General features: G+C 36.5%; 1 protein-coding gene across 2 annotated transcripts; it reads left to right on the top strand.

The window, feature by feature from the left end:
• Positions 1-4,120: 4,120 nt before the first annotated feature.
• LOC100888687 lies at positions 4,121-17,228 on the top strand. Of its 2 annotated transcripts, none has more exons than XM_003730562.3 (2): positions 4,121-4,636; positions 15,477-17,228. In XM_003730562.3, the coding sequence occupies exon 2, from the start codon at positions 15,572-15,574 to the stop codon at positions 16,985-16,987; it is 1,416 nt and encodes a 471-aa protein (XP_003730610.2). In that variant the 5' UTR covers positions 4,121-4,636; positions 15,477-15,571; the 3' UTR covers positions 16,988-17,228. The 2 variants fall into 2 exon arrangements, with proteins under 2 accessions (XP_003730610.2, XP_030843891.1); XM_030988031.1 differs by lacking the exon at positions 4,121-4,636 and adding an exon at positions 13,381-13,679.
• The last annotated feature ends 1,241 nt before the right edge of the window (positions 17,229-18,469 follow it).

Consider the following 18,469-nt stretch of genomic DNA (forward strand, 5'->3'; position numbering starts at 1 on the left):
TAAACATCTTATAAAAGAGTATTTTATCCCAAATAATTTGGTATCATTTTTGTGTGGTATGTGTTCACGCTAGGATGAACATGAGGCATTGTTTGTGAGAGTGCAAAAATCGACTTGCGCTATCAAAAGTGATGCCTACAGCATGTATTTATGATGGGAGTAGCGGAGTGAGAGAATGAATTGAATGTATCAAATGAAATGCATTGGATATGCTTTTTGCAGAAGCAAATTCACACACACACACACACACGCACACGCATAAAAGTAAAAATTGATATTTGTTATTCGATATTTGATATGTGTGGCATCAGGCGCGTACGCAGGATTTTTTCAAGGGGGGGTTTTAACATTTATAAATCGGTCCGAAAATTTCGCAACGACTCAGCCAGCCGCTGAATAAGCGGGGGGGGGGGGGGGGGGGGGGGGGGGGGGGGGGGGGGGTAAGAGGACACATTTTTTTTTTTTTTTGGTCCCAAAAAAATCGCAATGACTCAGCCGACCGCTGAATAAGCGGGGGGGGGGGGGGGGGGGGGGGGGGGGGGGTAAGAGGGACACTTTTTTTTTTTTTTTTTTTTGGTCTCGAAATTTGGAAATTTGACATTTTGCTCCGTTGGGGGGGGGGGTAAGGTCACCTTTTTTAGGTCGGCCATGGGAATAATTTTTTTTTTTTTTTTTTTTTTTTAATAATTAAAAAAAAAAAAAATCCAAAAGGGGGGGTTTTAGGTTTTTTTAGGGGGGTTTACACACAAAAAATTTCCAAAGGGGGGGTTTAACCCCCAAACCCCCCCCCCCCCCCCCCCCTGCGTACGCGCCTGTGTGGCATAATTAATTTTGTTAGGGATGTTATTTGGATCTGCAAAGACCGAATTAATACACAAATCCCAATTGTTTTATTCAAACATCACATAAGCAACTTTGGCACAAGTCGATTTTTGCACTCTCGCAAACAATGCCTCCTGTTCATCCAAGCGTGAACACATACCACACAAAAATGAAACCAAATTATTTGGGATAAAACACTCTTTCATAAGATGTATAATCATTTACTGTTCATAGATGATTTGTTTACATAATTAGCAAATTTTTAGATATAAACTTTTTTTGGACTCACACTGTACACACTAAAAAAATAATGGTACAAATTTGCACCCTATAGGGTGCAGATCGCTGCTACAATAGCAGCCACCTGTAGGGTGCAATTTTGCAGACTTGCACCCTTAGAGGAGCAAAAGAGCACCCTTAGGGGTGCAGACCGCCGCTACAATAGCAGCCATGTATTGCAGACTTGCACCCTATATGTGGCTGCTATTGTAGCAGCGATAAGCACCCCAAATGTACCCCTATTTCTTAGTGTGTATAATAATGTGTCATGAATATAGCGCAGCTACTGTATGAATATACTCTACTGCGCAATACAAAGTATCACATTAATTAACCCCGGCTGTAGCGGAGCCGCCATGATAAGGCGCTCAAGCATTCAAGGAAAGGCTTCCTGCCAGGTACCTATTTACTTCACCTGGGTAGAGAGTGGCAAATGTAGATTAATGTCTTGCCAAAGGACATTAGTGCCGCGGTGTGACTTGAACCGTGAACCATGTGATCCACAGTCCCGTGACATACCCATTAGACCACGACACCTCTACAGTTACATTGTATGAACAAAATATTAATAAAAGAGAAAGGGAAAGAAAAAAGTTTGTTCTCCTTTAGATTTATTTTTAAGCTAAAGGAAGAAATGGATGGAATAGATTCTCAATCATTGGCTACTTTGTTGGTCCTAATTTTCAAGTTACTAAAATCTCCCAACTAGCAAAATGGTAGAATGAGAAAACGTGACCATATTCAGGTTCCTTTGTAGGTCTCAATATTCAGTGCGTCTAAAATTGATTAAAACTATTACACATAATCCGATACAATGTTGAAACTATCATTTTTATAGGTATCACTATATTCATTATTATTATCATTTTAATTATTATTATCATCATCATTATTATTATTGTCATTATTATCATCATATTTATCTTTATTATTATCATCATTATTGTTATTACTACTTCTACTACTATTATTCGTTTGGGCTACTAGATATACAATATACAATTTACATCAAATAAATGTTAAAATCCCTTGAAAATACAAGAAGCTAACTACATATGATCACACCTAAATCAAATCCTACGTATCATTTCAAGGTAAGCAGTAGCTATCTAAGATATATCACATGTTTTACATTGTTAGAACATGATCGAAACATTTTGTGGTAGATAGTGATATTTGCTCTGGCTAATCAGAACCTAATTCAACATGGTCATCTGATTCTGAATGACCTCTCATTTACTTTTGTCATCTAAAGTGGCCGTTCCCACTTAATGATGATGTTAATAACAGGATTCAAGTCTTTCTTCGACAGGTAAACAACAACGAGAAGAAATTGACACACTAGCGCTGGATGATGTAATTCAGAACAAATTTTGAATAGTTTCTTTCGCTATAGGCCTACATTTGTAATGGCCTTCAATTGTCTTTTCTCTACGATCCACAATGGTGTTGATGTTAATAACATGATTCAAGTCTTTCTTCAACCGGTAAACATCAACGGGAAGAAAGTAATACACTTGTGCTAGATAAGGTAATTCAGAACAAATTTTGAATAGTTTCTTTCGCAATAGGCCTACATTTGTAACGTCGCTTAGACGTTACAAATGGCCTTCAATTGTCTTTTTCTCTTCGATTCACAATGGTCATCTGCTGACCCATTCCCTATCTTATTAATGACGACTATTTAAACACAGGTTACAACCAGTTGCCATAAAGGCCTACGTCATGAAATGTATAAATATTCACTATCTGTGTTAAAGGTGATGATGGGAACTACTTAGTGTTCTCGACAAAAAAGATTGATAAATACTTTATGATTAATCAAGAAAACGGTATAACTAAGGAAAAATATTTTATAATTATTTTAGGGATGCTGATGATCCGAATACATGAATATCTCGCATAGTAAAATGCTTAAAACCTGAAAATATTGCCTTCCTGTGAGTGTGACGACCGGCCCCCTCTGTTTTGTTTTGTTTTGTTTGTTGTTGTTGTTGTTGTTTTTTTTTTTTTGGGGGGGGGGGCAAAGGGGGTGGGGGGTATTTATTTAATAACGGTATACAAATGATGCTATCTGCTAGCAGATAGGCCATCATATAATTGCGAGTTTGCCCCCAAAACCCTAATGAAACAACCTGACAAATAAATAAATGATTAAATAAATGAATAAAAGAATAAATAGATAAATAATAAATGAATGAATAAACAAATTATAATCATATACAGATAATTGAAAATTTAGAATTCGAAGTTATACATACCAGAAAAAAGGACAGAAGAAAATGAAAGATGCGAGGCTATTTATTTCTTTAAAGTCAACAAAAAGATCGCCTATGCGCATACGTTGGCAGGAGGCACACACTGCTTTTTTTAATTGCCGTGCCTCATTATGTACACCTATGTTTAATTAACGCATTCTCTATATGTACACAGGGCTCACTAACAATGCTGCTATTTAAGCGTTCAAGTGACAAGATAAGTGTTATTATACTTAACATGCTCGAGACTTATGTACGTGGTTATAGGACTCTTACGGGTATCATGCCCGTGGTTCGCACTCGGTCGCAGGATGTGTACTATACTGTTCTTCCACAATTTCAGTCCAGTGTGAACTTCTAGAACGGAGTAAAACTTAGACTGTTGATTCTTCGATAAATTTCCTGGAACTGCTTTTAAGGGTGTGTATTAATTTTGAGCGAGATTCGCGTGGAATATACACGGTAGGAGGAGGAGTATCTTGACATATGTTTACACTTGGTGGATGTGTACTAAGTTGATGCGATTAGTCCATGAACTTCGAAAACCGGGCCGATCTTGAATGGTTGATTCTGCAAAAATTGCTCCTACTTAGAACACCTGCTATCGGTGTATTTGAATGTCCTTCAGACTTGCCAGACTCTTGATGTTTTGCCTTTATTAACGCTTATTCAAGGAAAATCGTTTGGTCTGCTGTATGATTATAAGAATACTATATGGCTTTATAATAAGATAATCTGGACGATTCGATCTTCATCAGAGTAGTGCGTCGAATGGTACATTTTGTATAAATGTTATTATGCTGCGTTCAAAATAGCGGTGAATGTTGTATTGAAAGCGATCGAAGAATCGTCATTACCAACTATAACATTGGATCGCAGGTGATTGACGTTGATCTTACACAAGCAAAACATAAGGACATACTTATGGGGCATTGACGGTGAAAATCCTTTCTTCAATTGAAAATATCGAATGATATACAAAGTATTGCTTTGCTCCGTGAAACTGGACGGTGAATTTATAGTGGAATGAAATTACAGATTTGCCATTTCGTCGATTCTGACTTCGGATTGTATACGTCTTGTTTTTATGCGATTTTGTATAACTCATGGTACCTAGTGAGACTTGTCTTTGCATTAGATAGCATGGACATGAAAAATGATGTCATGAAGTTCATGCTCCAGTCCTTTGAAGAGATTTATATTTCATGACCTGGAGGAGTAGGCTTTTAAAGAAAGCTATCACCATGCCGACCAGAAAGCTTCGAGTAAGAGAAATGGTATGTTCTTGAAATAAGAGGATATTTCCTTAATCTAAAATGTTTCAATAATAATAATAATAATAATAATAATAATAATACTAATAGTGAACATTTATAATGCGCCATGTCTGTCCAAAATGACACTCCTGGCGCAGTTGTGTGGAAATTGTAAGTTAAATAATTATAAAATCGTCAACGTTTTGTCTTTGAAGTGGTCGAATTATTTATATAAACAAATTGGAGCACATTTTGGAAAAGTTCACCTTTGATGATGGTCCAATAGCTGCACATTGACTGATCAACATTCACATCCAAGACTTTTTACATTTGTTGTAACTTTCTACGCGCGACTCTTTGAGGCCCCTCTAAAGTGTTGGGAACCCCCAAAATTTGATGGCAAAATTTCACTTAAAATTGTATCATAATGTGATAAAGGCCGTGGAATATTGATGAAAGAATACAACATTTAGACAAATTATGTATTCTTTCATTAATATTGGTCTACAAACACGTTTTTTTTGTGGGGGGGGGGGTTGCTGAAGTGTTTCTTAAAGGGACTTGGTAACATTGTAAAGAGGAGAGAACATGGTGTGCTAAGGCAGACTTCAATGCAAGATGTACAATTAAAAATAATCTGAAAGTTTGAGTGAAAACAGACCATTATTAATGATACAAATTGAGAAAAACTGATATGATCGATTCCTTAATTCTCCCAACTATATTATTAAAATTTAATTACATTTTAAGTGAATGTAAATTGTCACAAAGCAATAAATTGGCTCTAAATACCATTCCAGACATTTAAGTGTTGAAAGATTTGTAATAGCCTGTTTTAAATACCGGAGTGTTGGCTCAGTCAGTAGAGCGCCCGCCTCACAACCGGGAGGTCGTGGGTTCGAACCCCGGCCGCGTCATACCAAAATACGTTAAAAGATGGGAGTTGTTGCTACCCTGTTTGGCGTTCAACAATAAGGGATAGAGCAACGTCGATCTGGCGCTGCTCAGTGGCTGTCGGGCTTACGATCAATTGGGCAAAATGAATTTCCGTTTCGGTTTAATAAAATTTGGAGTGGACTATTAGGCTATTATTATTTTTTTTTTTTTTTTTTTTTCATGGAAAAACGGTTGGGAAAATTCAAAAAGGTTGGGAAAATTTTCTGCTAATCACTGTTAGAGGGTGTTGCATAGTAACGCCTTCAAAGAAAACCATAGATATCTTTGTGGTTTGAGAATTTGTTCAGGATTTTCTGCATGTCAGAGGGTTAGTGCAGTAGAAGGAATATAATAAGTAACATTTTATACAAACATTTAGTAATTTTTTCATCAACCTTCAACGATGTTACCGAGTCACTTTACATGACATACTTTTTCACATTATGATACAATTTAAGTAAAATTTTGACAAATGTTTGGCGATTTTGGGGTTCCCAACACTTTAGAGGAGCTTTAACATTAGCTTCTACCAATTGAAAAGTCTCTAAATATATTATGTATAGGGTACCTACTTTTATTTCATTTTGTTAAATGCAAGTCCGAAAAGTAGGCCTAAAGTTTTGAATTATTTTCCTCATCTTTTCACGAAGAGTTCGGAAAGCTGGTACGTTTTAAAAAAAGAATCCAATGAACGAAATAATAATTGTTCATAAATTGTATATGAAATATTTTGTTCGTTTCATCAAGGCAGCCAGGTATACTATGTTGATTTATATTCAAGCGCTAGTATTTATGCATCGCGAAGACATCTGAAGCAAAATATGAGCATGGGAAAGTATTGTAGTTTATGATTGACATAACTGGTACAACTCTCCCTTTTAGCTTAACTTATGATTATAACATCAGCATGTTTTAAAGTGCTATTTCTTACCAGCCTACCGGTTCTTGATTCCACTAACTTTAGTCCCACCATTGAAGCTGTGGGGGTTCTAGGGTAATTCATGCTCCCCAGCAAAAGATAATTTTTACAATGTGTTAACTTTTTGTTAGGGTTTTTTCATTATAATTTAAAAAAAAATCTTTTGTTTCATGTCAATTTCTCTTCAAAAAAGGGCACCTGCAACATGTAGGAACATTATTATTGTTGTCATCATTATATTTATTGTTATTATTAATATTACCATCTTAATCTCTAAAAGAATTATTATCATCATTTCTACTACAATTATTATTATTTTAATTGTTCTTATTATTGTCATCATTACTATAATTATTATTATTATTATTATTATTACCATTATTATCCTTATTATTATCATCATTATTATTATCTTTATTATTATTACTAGGCCTATCATTAATATTATGGTTGTTGGTATTTTAAATGGTTATTTCTAATATCATGATTATTGTTATTATTATTACTATTATTATTATTACTATTGGTAGTAAAATTTGTCAGATATCTTCCCAACTTGTTCTTCCTGCCGGAATGGATTCCTCATTGATTATTGACGGGATCGAATTGAAAATACTTGATAATAAAATGCGACTTCCAGAGATGGTCGTCAGATATCCAAACCTACCATTACCAAGTCCTGCAGGCAAACATCGTTATCACCAAGACAATTATTTAGTTATTCCCTTGGAAACCGAGACTATTAGCGATGGCCATTATCGGGGATGGGCGAGACAGTATTTAAACAAGGTCGCCTGTTATAAAAAATGGTTTCACGGTATCGTTGGTATGTTATCAAGACTTCGAGTGGGCCCTATAAAATAAAAGGATACACAAAGCCCAACCCCACTGACCCCAGCAACGCAATTAAGACTGTACAAAGTCAATAATTACCCATTTCGCGGTCTCTAATCTGGCTGTTTGGCATACTTGTCGTTTTATTTTCTATATCTTTATTTTTATCTTATCACGATATGAAAAATAGTAATAACGAGTCGGATTTGGTTGGTTTTCATTTTATTCTATTTGCCCTCGTAATCCAAGAAGGAGGGCTGGCCAGTTCAATACATAACTTATTATTGTGTGGTTTTGATTCCTACAAGGTACGATTATATCGCAGATTATTAAATCTTCCCAGATTGGTAGTGATATCAATATTAGGGTGCGCCATTTCAAATACCTTCATAATTTTATAAATATAGTATGTTCCACCCCATTTCTGAGAGTTATTAAGGAGTCAAAGACTTACGGGTTATAGGAATTTCACATTCCTTTTTTTTCTTCCAGGCAACTTCGAGAGGTGTAGCAGGGGAGTCAATTTTATTCTGTCATACTTTGTATCCTATGTGCCATTCTATTGTATCTTCTATTATATGTTTGAAATGCCAAATAAATAATAATAATAGTAATAATAACATTTTCACTAAAAAGAGATATATTGGAGATTATGACTCCCCCATTCCCAACCCCTTTTCCGCACTAAGAGTCAATTCGGGCTTACGGGATCCATAGTCATAAAAAAGGCAGAAAATACTTTCTTATTCATTCTGACAATGTACGCTATTCGCAACTTTCTCAATGATGAGTGATATGTTTATATCGTTAGAAAAAATAGAAAAGAGCCCTTGCACACCATTTATCCATCATGCCCATTTCAAATTTAAAGCCTAGCCTTTTCTTGATAATCAGTTTGCCCTTTTTGTTTGTACTCAACTGAAGCAATACAGCCGTCCTCATTAATATTTTACAAGTGTTTAAAGAACCCTCAGTGATTTTAATGGACTTGATGGTATTTAATAGGTACAGTTTTTCTCGGAACCCTGTTGGCCCGAATTCACAAAGCAAGGTTTGACCTCAAACCTCCTTTTGTTTCGCCAAACCTCCTTTTGTTATTTACAAATGGTTTGTAAATAACAAAGGGAGGTTTGGCGAAACAAAAGGAGGTTTGAGCTCAAACCTTGCTTTGTGAATTCGGGCCATTATGTTTTATTAAAGATATGGACCGGTAGTGGTAGAATTACGGTTCAAGGGTTTGGGTGCAAAATATCCATTCAATATTGTTTAAATATTGCCTCCAGAGTTTAGATGGCAATACTTCAACCTAAATTCGCAAAAAAAGCAGAAATATATGCCCAAATGTCCAATGTTGAAGTGCATTCGCAATATCTATCCTGGTCAGTGAGATCGATATGAAAATATATCAATTAGTAGGCGGTTTCCCGGCAAAGTTCGTATCATCACGTATTAGTTAAAACATATTCTTTCACATGATAGGTAATAACAGCTTCCATTTCATTTTTTGAGAGGGGGCGTTTCCAAAACTGATCTATACCTTTAAGACATTACAGACCTATTATTCATAATAATTATTTTGAAGCACATTAGAAATTGTGATAAAATTGCGATAATGTCTTTATCACAACTATTTCAATTCAGTCTCTGTCAGGCGGACTGTTTTTTTCCTTCTCTTTTTCTCTCTGTTTCCTATTTTTCTCTAATCCTCTTTTATACTTTCCTTCTCGTACACATTCTCAACAATGTTTCTTTACTATTATTCACCCTCTCTCTCTCTCTCTTTCTCTCTCGGTTCCTCTCTCTCTCTCTTTCTCTCTCAGTTCCTCTCTCGCTCCCTCGCTCTTCTTCTCTCTTTCCCTCTCTCCTCTCTCTATTTCTTTTTGTTTTCATTACACAGTGTCAAACTCTTTTAAAAAGTTTGTTATTTGATTTGATTTTCTTCTGCATTCATATAAGTACACAATTTGTCGGTAACAATAATGGCTTGATAATACGACAGCCCCAGACAAAACTCATGAAATAGATTAACACATTTATTAAAAAGAAGATGGACAATTACGTCTTCCAAAATTAAGAACGACACAAGGTCAATTTTCATTGTCTTTTGTGGGCAGTGAATTTTGGAATAGATTACCTGTTGATATCAGATTGACAAGGTCTAGAAATAGGTTTCGGAATCGTGTTACAAGTCATTTTGTTGAACAAGTCATGAATGAAATATCAAGTAAACACAATTCATATTTCATATTTTACATTATTAGTTTGTATATTGTAAGACATTGTTGAGTACTGAGTTTTTAAATATTTTAAGTATCGATTGTAAAAGTAAATTATTATTTTTTGTTTTGTTACATTGTCTACACTGATTTGTACCAAAATACTTTGTTAAGCTGTTTAAGGGGTTGGCTCGACTATCACATGTGCTATTATCTGACCCCTTTTACCAACCAATAGTTTCTCTTCCTGTATAATTATGTAAATTATTGTATGAAATGTATGAAATGTATTGCTGTTGGTAAATAAATCAAATCAAATGAAGCAGAACATATACTGAACATTGATATGAGCTGGCAGCTACATTCCTGCATGGCAGATTCGATAGCTTATTGATTAGAACCTGTTAGACGCAACACGAGCACGACATAAAATGTGTGCTAACAGATACATGCGTTCTCTTTATCTGTATTTCGTGAAATGTTTGTTACTCCGTCCAAAAATCAAGTGTTGACAAACATGTTCCGATTCAGAGCAAACGAAGTAGAACATAGCATACCTGAATGCTTATTCCTAGTTGAGATGTTGGCCTATTGTTATCATTACTTAGATAAAGGGTTCAATAATTCATATTCTATATAAAACGACTGAATTGTACGATTAATACAAATCATAAAAGCTCCATTGGAAGCGCAGTAGAGTATATTTATATAGTAGCTGCGCAATATAAACTGATCTTACTATTATGATCAATTTTTCTTAGTGCAATTTCAATACCGTATTGTATTGTCCAATGAACTGATTTTTCGGATTAATATGCCGTTGTCATGTTCGGTCATTTTGAAAAGTGATGTGCACGGCTATATCGCCTTAGGTTGATTTCTAGAAAGTCTTTACGATTGTGTAAACTATTTAATTTTGACTATGTAATCTTTGATTTAAGATTATGATATTGAGCGACAGGAATTCAAACTAAAATAGTTAATCGTTATTCCGACTGATTTATCATGCAGTACATAGAGATAATGGTATAACATATTTGCGAGCCATCTCATTTCTAAACGAACCATGTACGTGTAACGAAATTACAAAAGGGTATATTTCTGAATGGTTAACTCTGCACAAAAGTGCTGTCATATTTGAACTATGTCAAAAAGTGTTGCGTAAATATCCCCCAGGTATACATTGCACAAATTAATGTTGAGAAGAAAAAACTTCCTCAGCACCCTGAAAAAAAAACCTTGCCTAAAATTGCCAAATATGCTGCCTAGAAGTATCACGGCCTTTTCGTCAGTCAATATGAAATGAGCGATTCTTGTTATGCTTGAAATCACCTGCTCCTTTTGGTATTGTGACGTCACTCTACTCTATGACCATGGCCATTGCTTTAGAAACCAAATAAAACCTGAATGATTTGGTGTAATCGGGCGCGTGACATAATTTATACTACATTATTTTCTTGAGCAAAAAAAACCCAGTCCTTTGCTAGCATTCAGCAGACAATATATAGCAAAGCAGATCAACATCAACACCACATGCACACATACACACATAAATCAATAAAGGTTATGAATGTTTTAGTTGTTAACTGTAATAATTTACAATAAAATTGACTAATAATAAAATTGACTATAAAATCATGAAAAATAATCGTAATGCGATTCGTCTCCTGCATGTGTAATATTGAGACGAGGTATAAGTTAAATAATTGACTCTGCATATGAATTAATCATCTGGCCTATCACACCAAACATGAAGGCTTGGCGTGCGATCAGATTAATCAGACAACTTCGATGCACAAATATCTCGATTTTCACAACCTATGGTTGACCTCATCGATTTTCGGTAGGAGGAGAAGAGAAAAGAGTTTGCATGATCACAGTTATATCACCTGCTAGTCTTCAATTTCGATTAATAACACATTTTTATTGACCCTTCTACGGCCTTGACATTATAATAAACAATGCTGTAGAATCTAGAGAGGATCGTAATCACAGCATATATCATAACATAAATATTTTCATAGTTATAGTAATATAATCTCGTCATATTTTTCCTGGTGTGGTAAAGATATTCCATTGAAAATACAATGATAGGAATGAATGATTACATTAGAAAAGGAACAATAAAAACAAAGTATTTTGACGAGATGATTGGTACTGTAAAATCGAGGAAAAAAAAGCAGTGGAAACAGACATACTAAAGCTTTCTGTCTTGTCCTCGTTGGAGTCAAACGCAAGAATTGTGTTTGTTTGTTTGTTTTGTTTTACCTGACTGCTAAGAAAGCATGTGTATGCTTGTAAGTAAGCAACCAGTGGACCGACGGCTTAAAGTCCTCTCCGCGGGACTAATAATAGCCTAACTTGGACAATGTATAGGCGGAAGCGAAAGACACAAGCGCGCTTCAATGTCGCTTTTTTAAGATGAGCTTTATTGCAAATACTTCCAATTAATTACCTGTACATGAACAAAAAAATCCCAGTTTTGATTTGTTGTAAAAATCGTTTGACATGCCAGAGATTACCGTATGTTTATCGGAATTAATCAAAGTTCTCCATTGCAGTTGTCCCTTTTTAAATGTAAGGCAAATATTTAAAAAAAGGATAGGTGTAGGCTACCTCAACTATTATTCTATTCTTTATTTTCGCAATATGTTTTTTTCCACGAGATTTGAAAAGAGCCATTTGTATTTAATAGTCCCCTAATATCTATATCAATGTGGTTGTAGTTCTGGTTATTTTACCTGCTAAGAAAGCATAAATGCTTGTAAGTAAGCAACCAGACGACCAACGGCTTTAGGTCCTCTCCGAGGGACCTGGTAATGAGGATTAATGCCTATAGCGCATCGACTTGGTTTCGAACCCGGGTCACCGGATTACGAGCCACTGCTCTACCGACTGAGCTATCGCGCCTCCTCAATATATGAAAATTAATGTGACGACAAAACTACGATAATAACATCCAGCACAAACACCTGCATGCTTCCATATAAGGCTCAATAGAGTTACTTTTAGAACGTCATCACATAATGCCGTCTTAACAAGAAAAAGCACTTTAAAACACTTTAAAATAAGAATACTACTTTATTGAATGTCCCTCTCCTTTTATGACGGGCCTGTAGTTCGTTATATTGTCCCCCAGACCGTAAACCACTCGATAATTTAATCAGCCACTTTAACCCTCTATACTAGTTTATAGGCTATCCCAGTGCAAATATAGCGCCCTATATAAGCATGGCAATATCACTGATTGTTTTGACCGGGGAAGAGATCAAAGATTAAAAGATTCGGGCTCGTTGAAGTGCTCTTAAATTGCACTTGAAATCTTCTCTTCGCATTCTTAGAGTACCAAGGATTACAGCATGCTATATAATAGAACCTAAATAAAAACATTGGAGTATTTAGTATATATTATGTCCAGTCTGTATGCGTGTAATAAAGAAGATCGAGGGCAATTTGTATTCAGGCATCAAATGTGGTCTTGTGTGAATGTTCTGCTTTATATCTGGATAAATACCTCGTTAGTGTCGATTAATCTCGATAAAAGCAGTCTGGTAACGTCGTTGTGGATTACCATTCGGACCTTTAGTGCAATATACACGCCATTTTGAGGTATTTATTCATCCCTTTTGTGAGGAAATTGCGGTGTATACATATAGTGGAAGCTGGTGCTTATTGAATAACGTCTTTGTGGATTACCATTTGGACTTTTGGTGCAATGAACTATATTATTCAAGGTATTTACTCATCTTGAAGTAAGACTGATGTCCCCTTTGTAAGGGACGTGTGATGTACCTGATGGAAGTCCGTGTTTATTGAATAACTCATTTGTATACATGGTGTAAAAAGATCAGACAGCGGATTTGAAGTTGCTATTGGACGTTTCATTCTTTTGTGATTTACTCGGTACAACTTTCTTGGAAATCGTATGAGGTCTGCAACATACGGAAACTTGCCGCTTTTTTTATATTGTTTCTTTGGGATCCATGCTGGTCTGCACGTCTGAACTCTTCGATAGGCGAAGGCCTGAACTTACGAGGAGCTAGAATGGTTGCACAATTATATCAAAAGAAAGGAATCATGTGATGATGAAACGTTTAGGAGATTTCATGTTTCTATCGACATTGCACAATACACATTATCTTTGTTAAGTGAAGAAAAGGTAAGAGAGTTTCAAATTATAGGTATTACTGAGTGGAATATAATCATTAAAGAGCAGTACTCGGCTTCATACAATTCTGGAGCAGGTATGCGTGATATGGTATGGTATTATTTTTCAAATCACAAATAAAACACTACATACATAATAAAAAAAAGTAGATATAAAATTTTTAAAAATATAGTGAATGGCTGGATAGTCCACTCAACATTGTTAACATGACAAACCTGTTTTTCTTGGGGTCTAGATAATTAAATGAAAGGTGAACTTACATACAAAATAATAAAGCTGTTATAATTTCAGTTTTAAAATTGAGGACATCTATATAGAACACAAAACAGATATAGAACTGCAATTACTCCGTCCCATCCTCCCCTCTCAACTTCATTTTCAAAACAGCCACATTCTTTTAAAGATGAAAGCAAAACAGAGTTCATATGAAGTTCGCAAAGAGTGCTCAAGTTATTTGACAATTTAATGTCTAAAGTTAGGTCATTGTATTGACGTGTTCCTCGGTATTAAACATTTGCAAATGATAATCTAGGCCTGGTCAAAGTGATTGTGTGTGTATTTTCCATTTTTAATACCCCAAATCTTTAAATAGAGTGAAAAACTGAACATAATTTACATTGAATTATCGTCGATATTTCTTTTGTTCTTCGACCAGTATGGACGGGCAATCAACTCAATCAAATCAAATCAATGTAAAACTATATATGAATGGAAATGCGATTAAACATACAAATACAAAAAAGTCATTAGGTATTGATATTGATAAAGATATGAAGTGGAAATCACAACGTCTATGGGATTTGTAGACATCATTTTATTTTGTATTATATTCCTCTTACAAAATAGAGCAGTTCGTATAATTCGCCATAAACCATATGTAAGTCCTACCAGACCTTTATTCCTGATATTAAATATTCTCCTAATGTCATTATTACCTAGTTTTCAACCGTGTTTTAAAGGTATTTATATTATCCTTAAATGTTATTAGAATAGTTTGTAATATCTTTAAGAGCTACACAGATATTCATAAAAAAATAGCAGGACCTCAGCAGACACTCGTCTAATACTATGGTCATTTTCCTTTTCAAATTATATATTTTCATGCAAAGGACCTACTGTCTAGAACAAATTATTCCCAAAATCTAAACAGTAAGCATCATTAAACAATTGTAAGCACAATCTAAAACTCCTTCTGATGCAGAAGCTTTGAATACCGTACGACAACTGCCCTTTTTATGTGTATAATAACGATTGTATTATTTCTTTGTTTCTTCTTTGTGTTTAATAGGTTTTGTATTTTGTGTCGGAATATCTACGTATAAGTTTCTGTAACCTTTTGATGATCCAACCACTTTGTATTTTTCTTTGTGTATTTTCCATTTCATGGTCTTTTCCATATTTATAAGAAATCTTTTGTTGCATTATTTGACTTTGCATGTTTTTTTAAAAATGAAAGTGGTAAATATATTCAATTAAATTAAATTCAACTAAACCAGTGTTTAAAAAACTCCCAGAGACACTAACATCCTTGATGTTGTCGGTAAGGACTTGGACTTGCCCGCATGTAGAACCTGAACGTGTGTATTTTTACGGAGATAAAGGTAGGAGTAACAAAGGGACTTTTGGATCAGCCTTTTACTGCTGTCGGAATACCTTGAATTTCCGTGTAATTGTTTCCTACCCCCTGTATTTCAAGAGATGAATATCACCACACTATATTTCCATGATGTTAGCCTTTTAATTTAACATACCATTCTTTTTCTCTTCTCTTTTATATCCCAACTCCAGAATACTGATATGACGGCTTGCTATCTTCTGACTACCCCAGAGATGCAGCCATCAACGTCTCAGGTCTCCCGGTTAATAGTTCCGCCAACAACAGCATGCTAAACAGAACCACAACGAGGAATGTCTCTTCAGCTGTACATGGTCACACTGTCAATCTACCCGGCACCAACCCAGAGCGTTACATTCCCGTCCTCACCGTCAAACGACCGATGGCAAAAGTCTCTGCACCTGCTCCTCTGATAGATGATCTACAGTCAAAGGACAGTATTTCAGGTCAGGGCGAGGTGAGGGCGTCCCATAGTGGTAAATCGTATGCCTTTGGAAGACCCGTGCCTCCTGTTGATTGCTTCCAGTCTAGGACACCAATTGCGCAAAGGGTGCGGAACTGCAGTAGATCTTTGGCAGTTGGTACGTCACAGCGTCCTATGACAGACGTGAGGACCGGATTCATGAGGACGATGTCTAAGCCCACACCTGGTGAACTCGATCTGAAACTTCACCAAGAAAAACAGGCAATCGACAAAATCAAAGCCGACTTGAGACGTGAACAAGCTGCCTTTGGTGATCCAGATAGACTAGATATGAAAGACATTCTGAAGTTCATGAACGAACATCAAATCTCGAATAGCACAAACAGGCGGCGACCACGGGCAGCCAAAAGACGGGTTCCGCATGCGACTCTTGTCCCGAGTAATGTCCTAGAACCAAGAGCGCTTAGAGAAGAAGAATTAGCTGAGAAAGAAGTCAAAGCACAAAAAGCCATTAAGGAATACAAACACAGACTCAACGCTCTCAGTGCTCAAATGCGTTCTACCAAAGACCGTTCTCAAAGCGCAGTATCCCGTTACAGCCATACCTCTGGGAATCAAGACATCGACAGGCAATCTTTAAGACTCGCCCCTAGTAACAATGACAGGCACTTAAGCATACAGCTTCTAAATCTTCCAGACTATGGGGGCCGGTCTTCTCCTCAGAGTAGTATAGACTCGATCAGTTCACGAAGCGTCTCTCTGCAGACTCGTCTTTCACCGAGGGGTTCCGCAGTTGCAACATCAAGGGCCACATCTTCATGTCCCGGACGGAGGACCCGCCAACCGCAATACCCTGATCCTATATACATTCCTAGTGCAACGGAAGATTACGACTCGACCGGATACGGAGACGACCAACGACCTTTTGTGAAGCTGTCGATGCGTAGGTCCTCGAATGTCACACGTGAGACATCACTCATGACTGACATGGACCCGAGCAATGCTCCAGTCCTGACCGTCCACGTCTCCTTTCCGCGACCCACCGTCCCGCCCTCAAATACACCTGTCAGCGCGTTCGACGAAGAAGGCCTGAACGATCTAGACGGAAGCATCTTCGGCGATGACGACAGTCTCGAAACGAACTGGTCGTCGAGGAGTTGCTCTCGTGTGAGCAGTGCTGCAAGTTCGAGGATGAGTACCAGGTCGTGTACGCCGAGCGCGATCTCCAATCGTGAAAAGGGAAAGACAACTGCACTGTGAAAAGGTTGGGCAATATTTTCTTACACTTTGCCCAATGTTGTGCCAATAGTTAACCCAACCATCTATTGGGCAATATTTTGCCCAGTGGTATTGGTAAACGTAAGTACGTGTATAATTGTTTCGTATTTTACCCAACAGCTGGTCAGGATTTTCCCAACAAGTGGGCTACCGTAGTCGGGCAGTTGAAGGGTCATATCTTGCCCACTTTATCGACTAAATACGAAACAATTATGCAAACGTGGAGTAGGGTACTTACGTTTACCAATACCACTGGGGTGACTGGGCAAATATTGCCCAATAGATGGTTGGGTTGACTATTGGCACAGCGTTGGGCAAAGTGTTGGGAAAATATTGCCCGACCTTTTCGCAGTGTGCTATTTATAGCGCAAGAGTCCCAAACGTTAGTCTTTGACACATTGCAGAGAGACGCAAATTTAGTTTGTTCGTAAATTGTATGTAATGCCCGTTGTCCATGATGCGTCATTTGTTGACGCATGGTTGCCTCAGCGACTGTTGCGGTTTTGAAGAGCTTTGTGAGACTCCTGCCGTAAAGAAGTTAATGCACAATGAACAGTTCCAATATTTAGTTGAATTACTTGTGCATATCACGCGTCTGAATAGCGTTAGTAATAACGTTCACGAAATAACGCATCATATTGCAACGGGTTTAAGATATTATTCTTTCAGCTTAGCCAAATTATCATCACACAACGTAAACTTACGATAAAGTTATCAATGGCGATGTAGACAAATATATCCCCCTTCTTACTATCTTATTCTAGTTGTGCAGTCATAGTTAATTGATTCAATATTATTCATAATGGGATCCACTGTGTCGGAGTTTAATTCAATAAGGATTTAATAAGGGTTTAATTGGAGCGGGAGGGGGCAGGTTCCCCCTCCTTATTTATTATAATGTGTTCTAATCTTAAAATGCTTAATAAGGGTATAATAGGCGTTAAAAATACTATGTCCCTTTTGCAGCCAACATCAAATTCTGTAGAACTTTGCGGGAATTATGAATATGTCATGTATGTCCTATCTGTGAAATTTAAACGTTATCAGTGTCCTCATATTCAAATTATGCAAGGAAACCCGTTTACTTGCTAGACTTCACTGTCAGACACTATTGAGTGACTGACTGGCTTTTTTCTTCTTCTTTGGTAATAACATACGCCTACATAAAATGAGCTGTAAAGGGTACATGAGCAATGTTATCTACACCAATAACCCATTTCTTGTAATGGCCAAAATTAAACTGATTGAATGTTTGCGCAGCACAAAACGTACGACCATTTGGTACAATGGTCTGAAAATTAGACTATTACTTACTGGCTCTATAGCTCTTAAGTCGATTCGACAACTAATAGCCGTTATTTTCCCACTTAAAGACACTTTCAAGCCCCCCCCCCTTTTTTAGGGAAGTTCTAAATTAGTATTATCTTTCAAATGTCGTTGAAATTTAACCTTTTCATTTTTTTG

The sequence above is a fragment of the Strongylocentrotus purpuratus genome, unplaced genomic scaffold, assembly GCF_000002235.5.
Source record: "Strongylocentrotus purpuratus isolate Spur 01 unplaced genomic scaffold, Spur_5.0 spur5_scaffold_17, whole genome shotgun sequence".
Classification (NCBI taxonomy): Eukaryota; Metazoa; Echinodermata; class Echinoidea; order Camarodonta; family Strongylocentrotidae; genus Strongylocentrotus; species Strongylocentrotus purpuratus.

Bases quoted from the DNA above. Each gene is read 5' to 3' on its own strand.
- LOC100888687 (XM_003730562.3), top strand. From the start codon at position 15,572: ATGCTAAACAGAACCACAACGAGGAATGTCTCTTCAGCTGTACATGGT.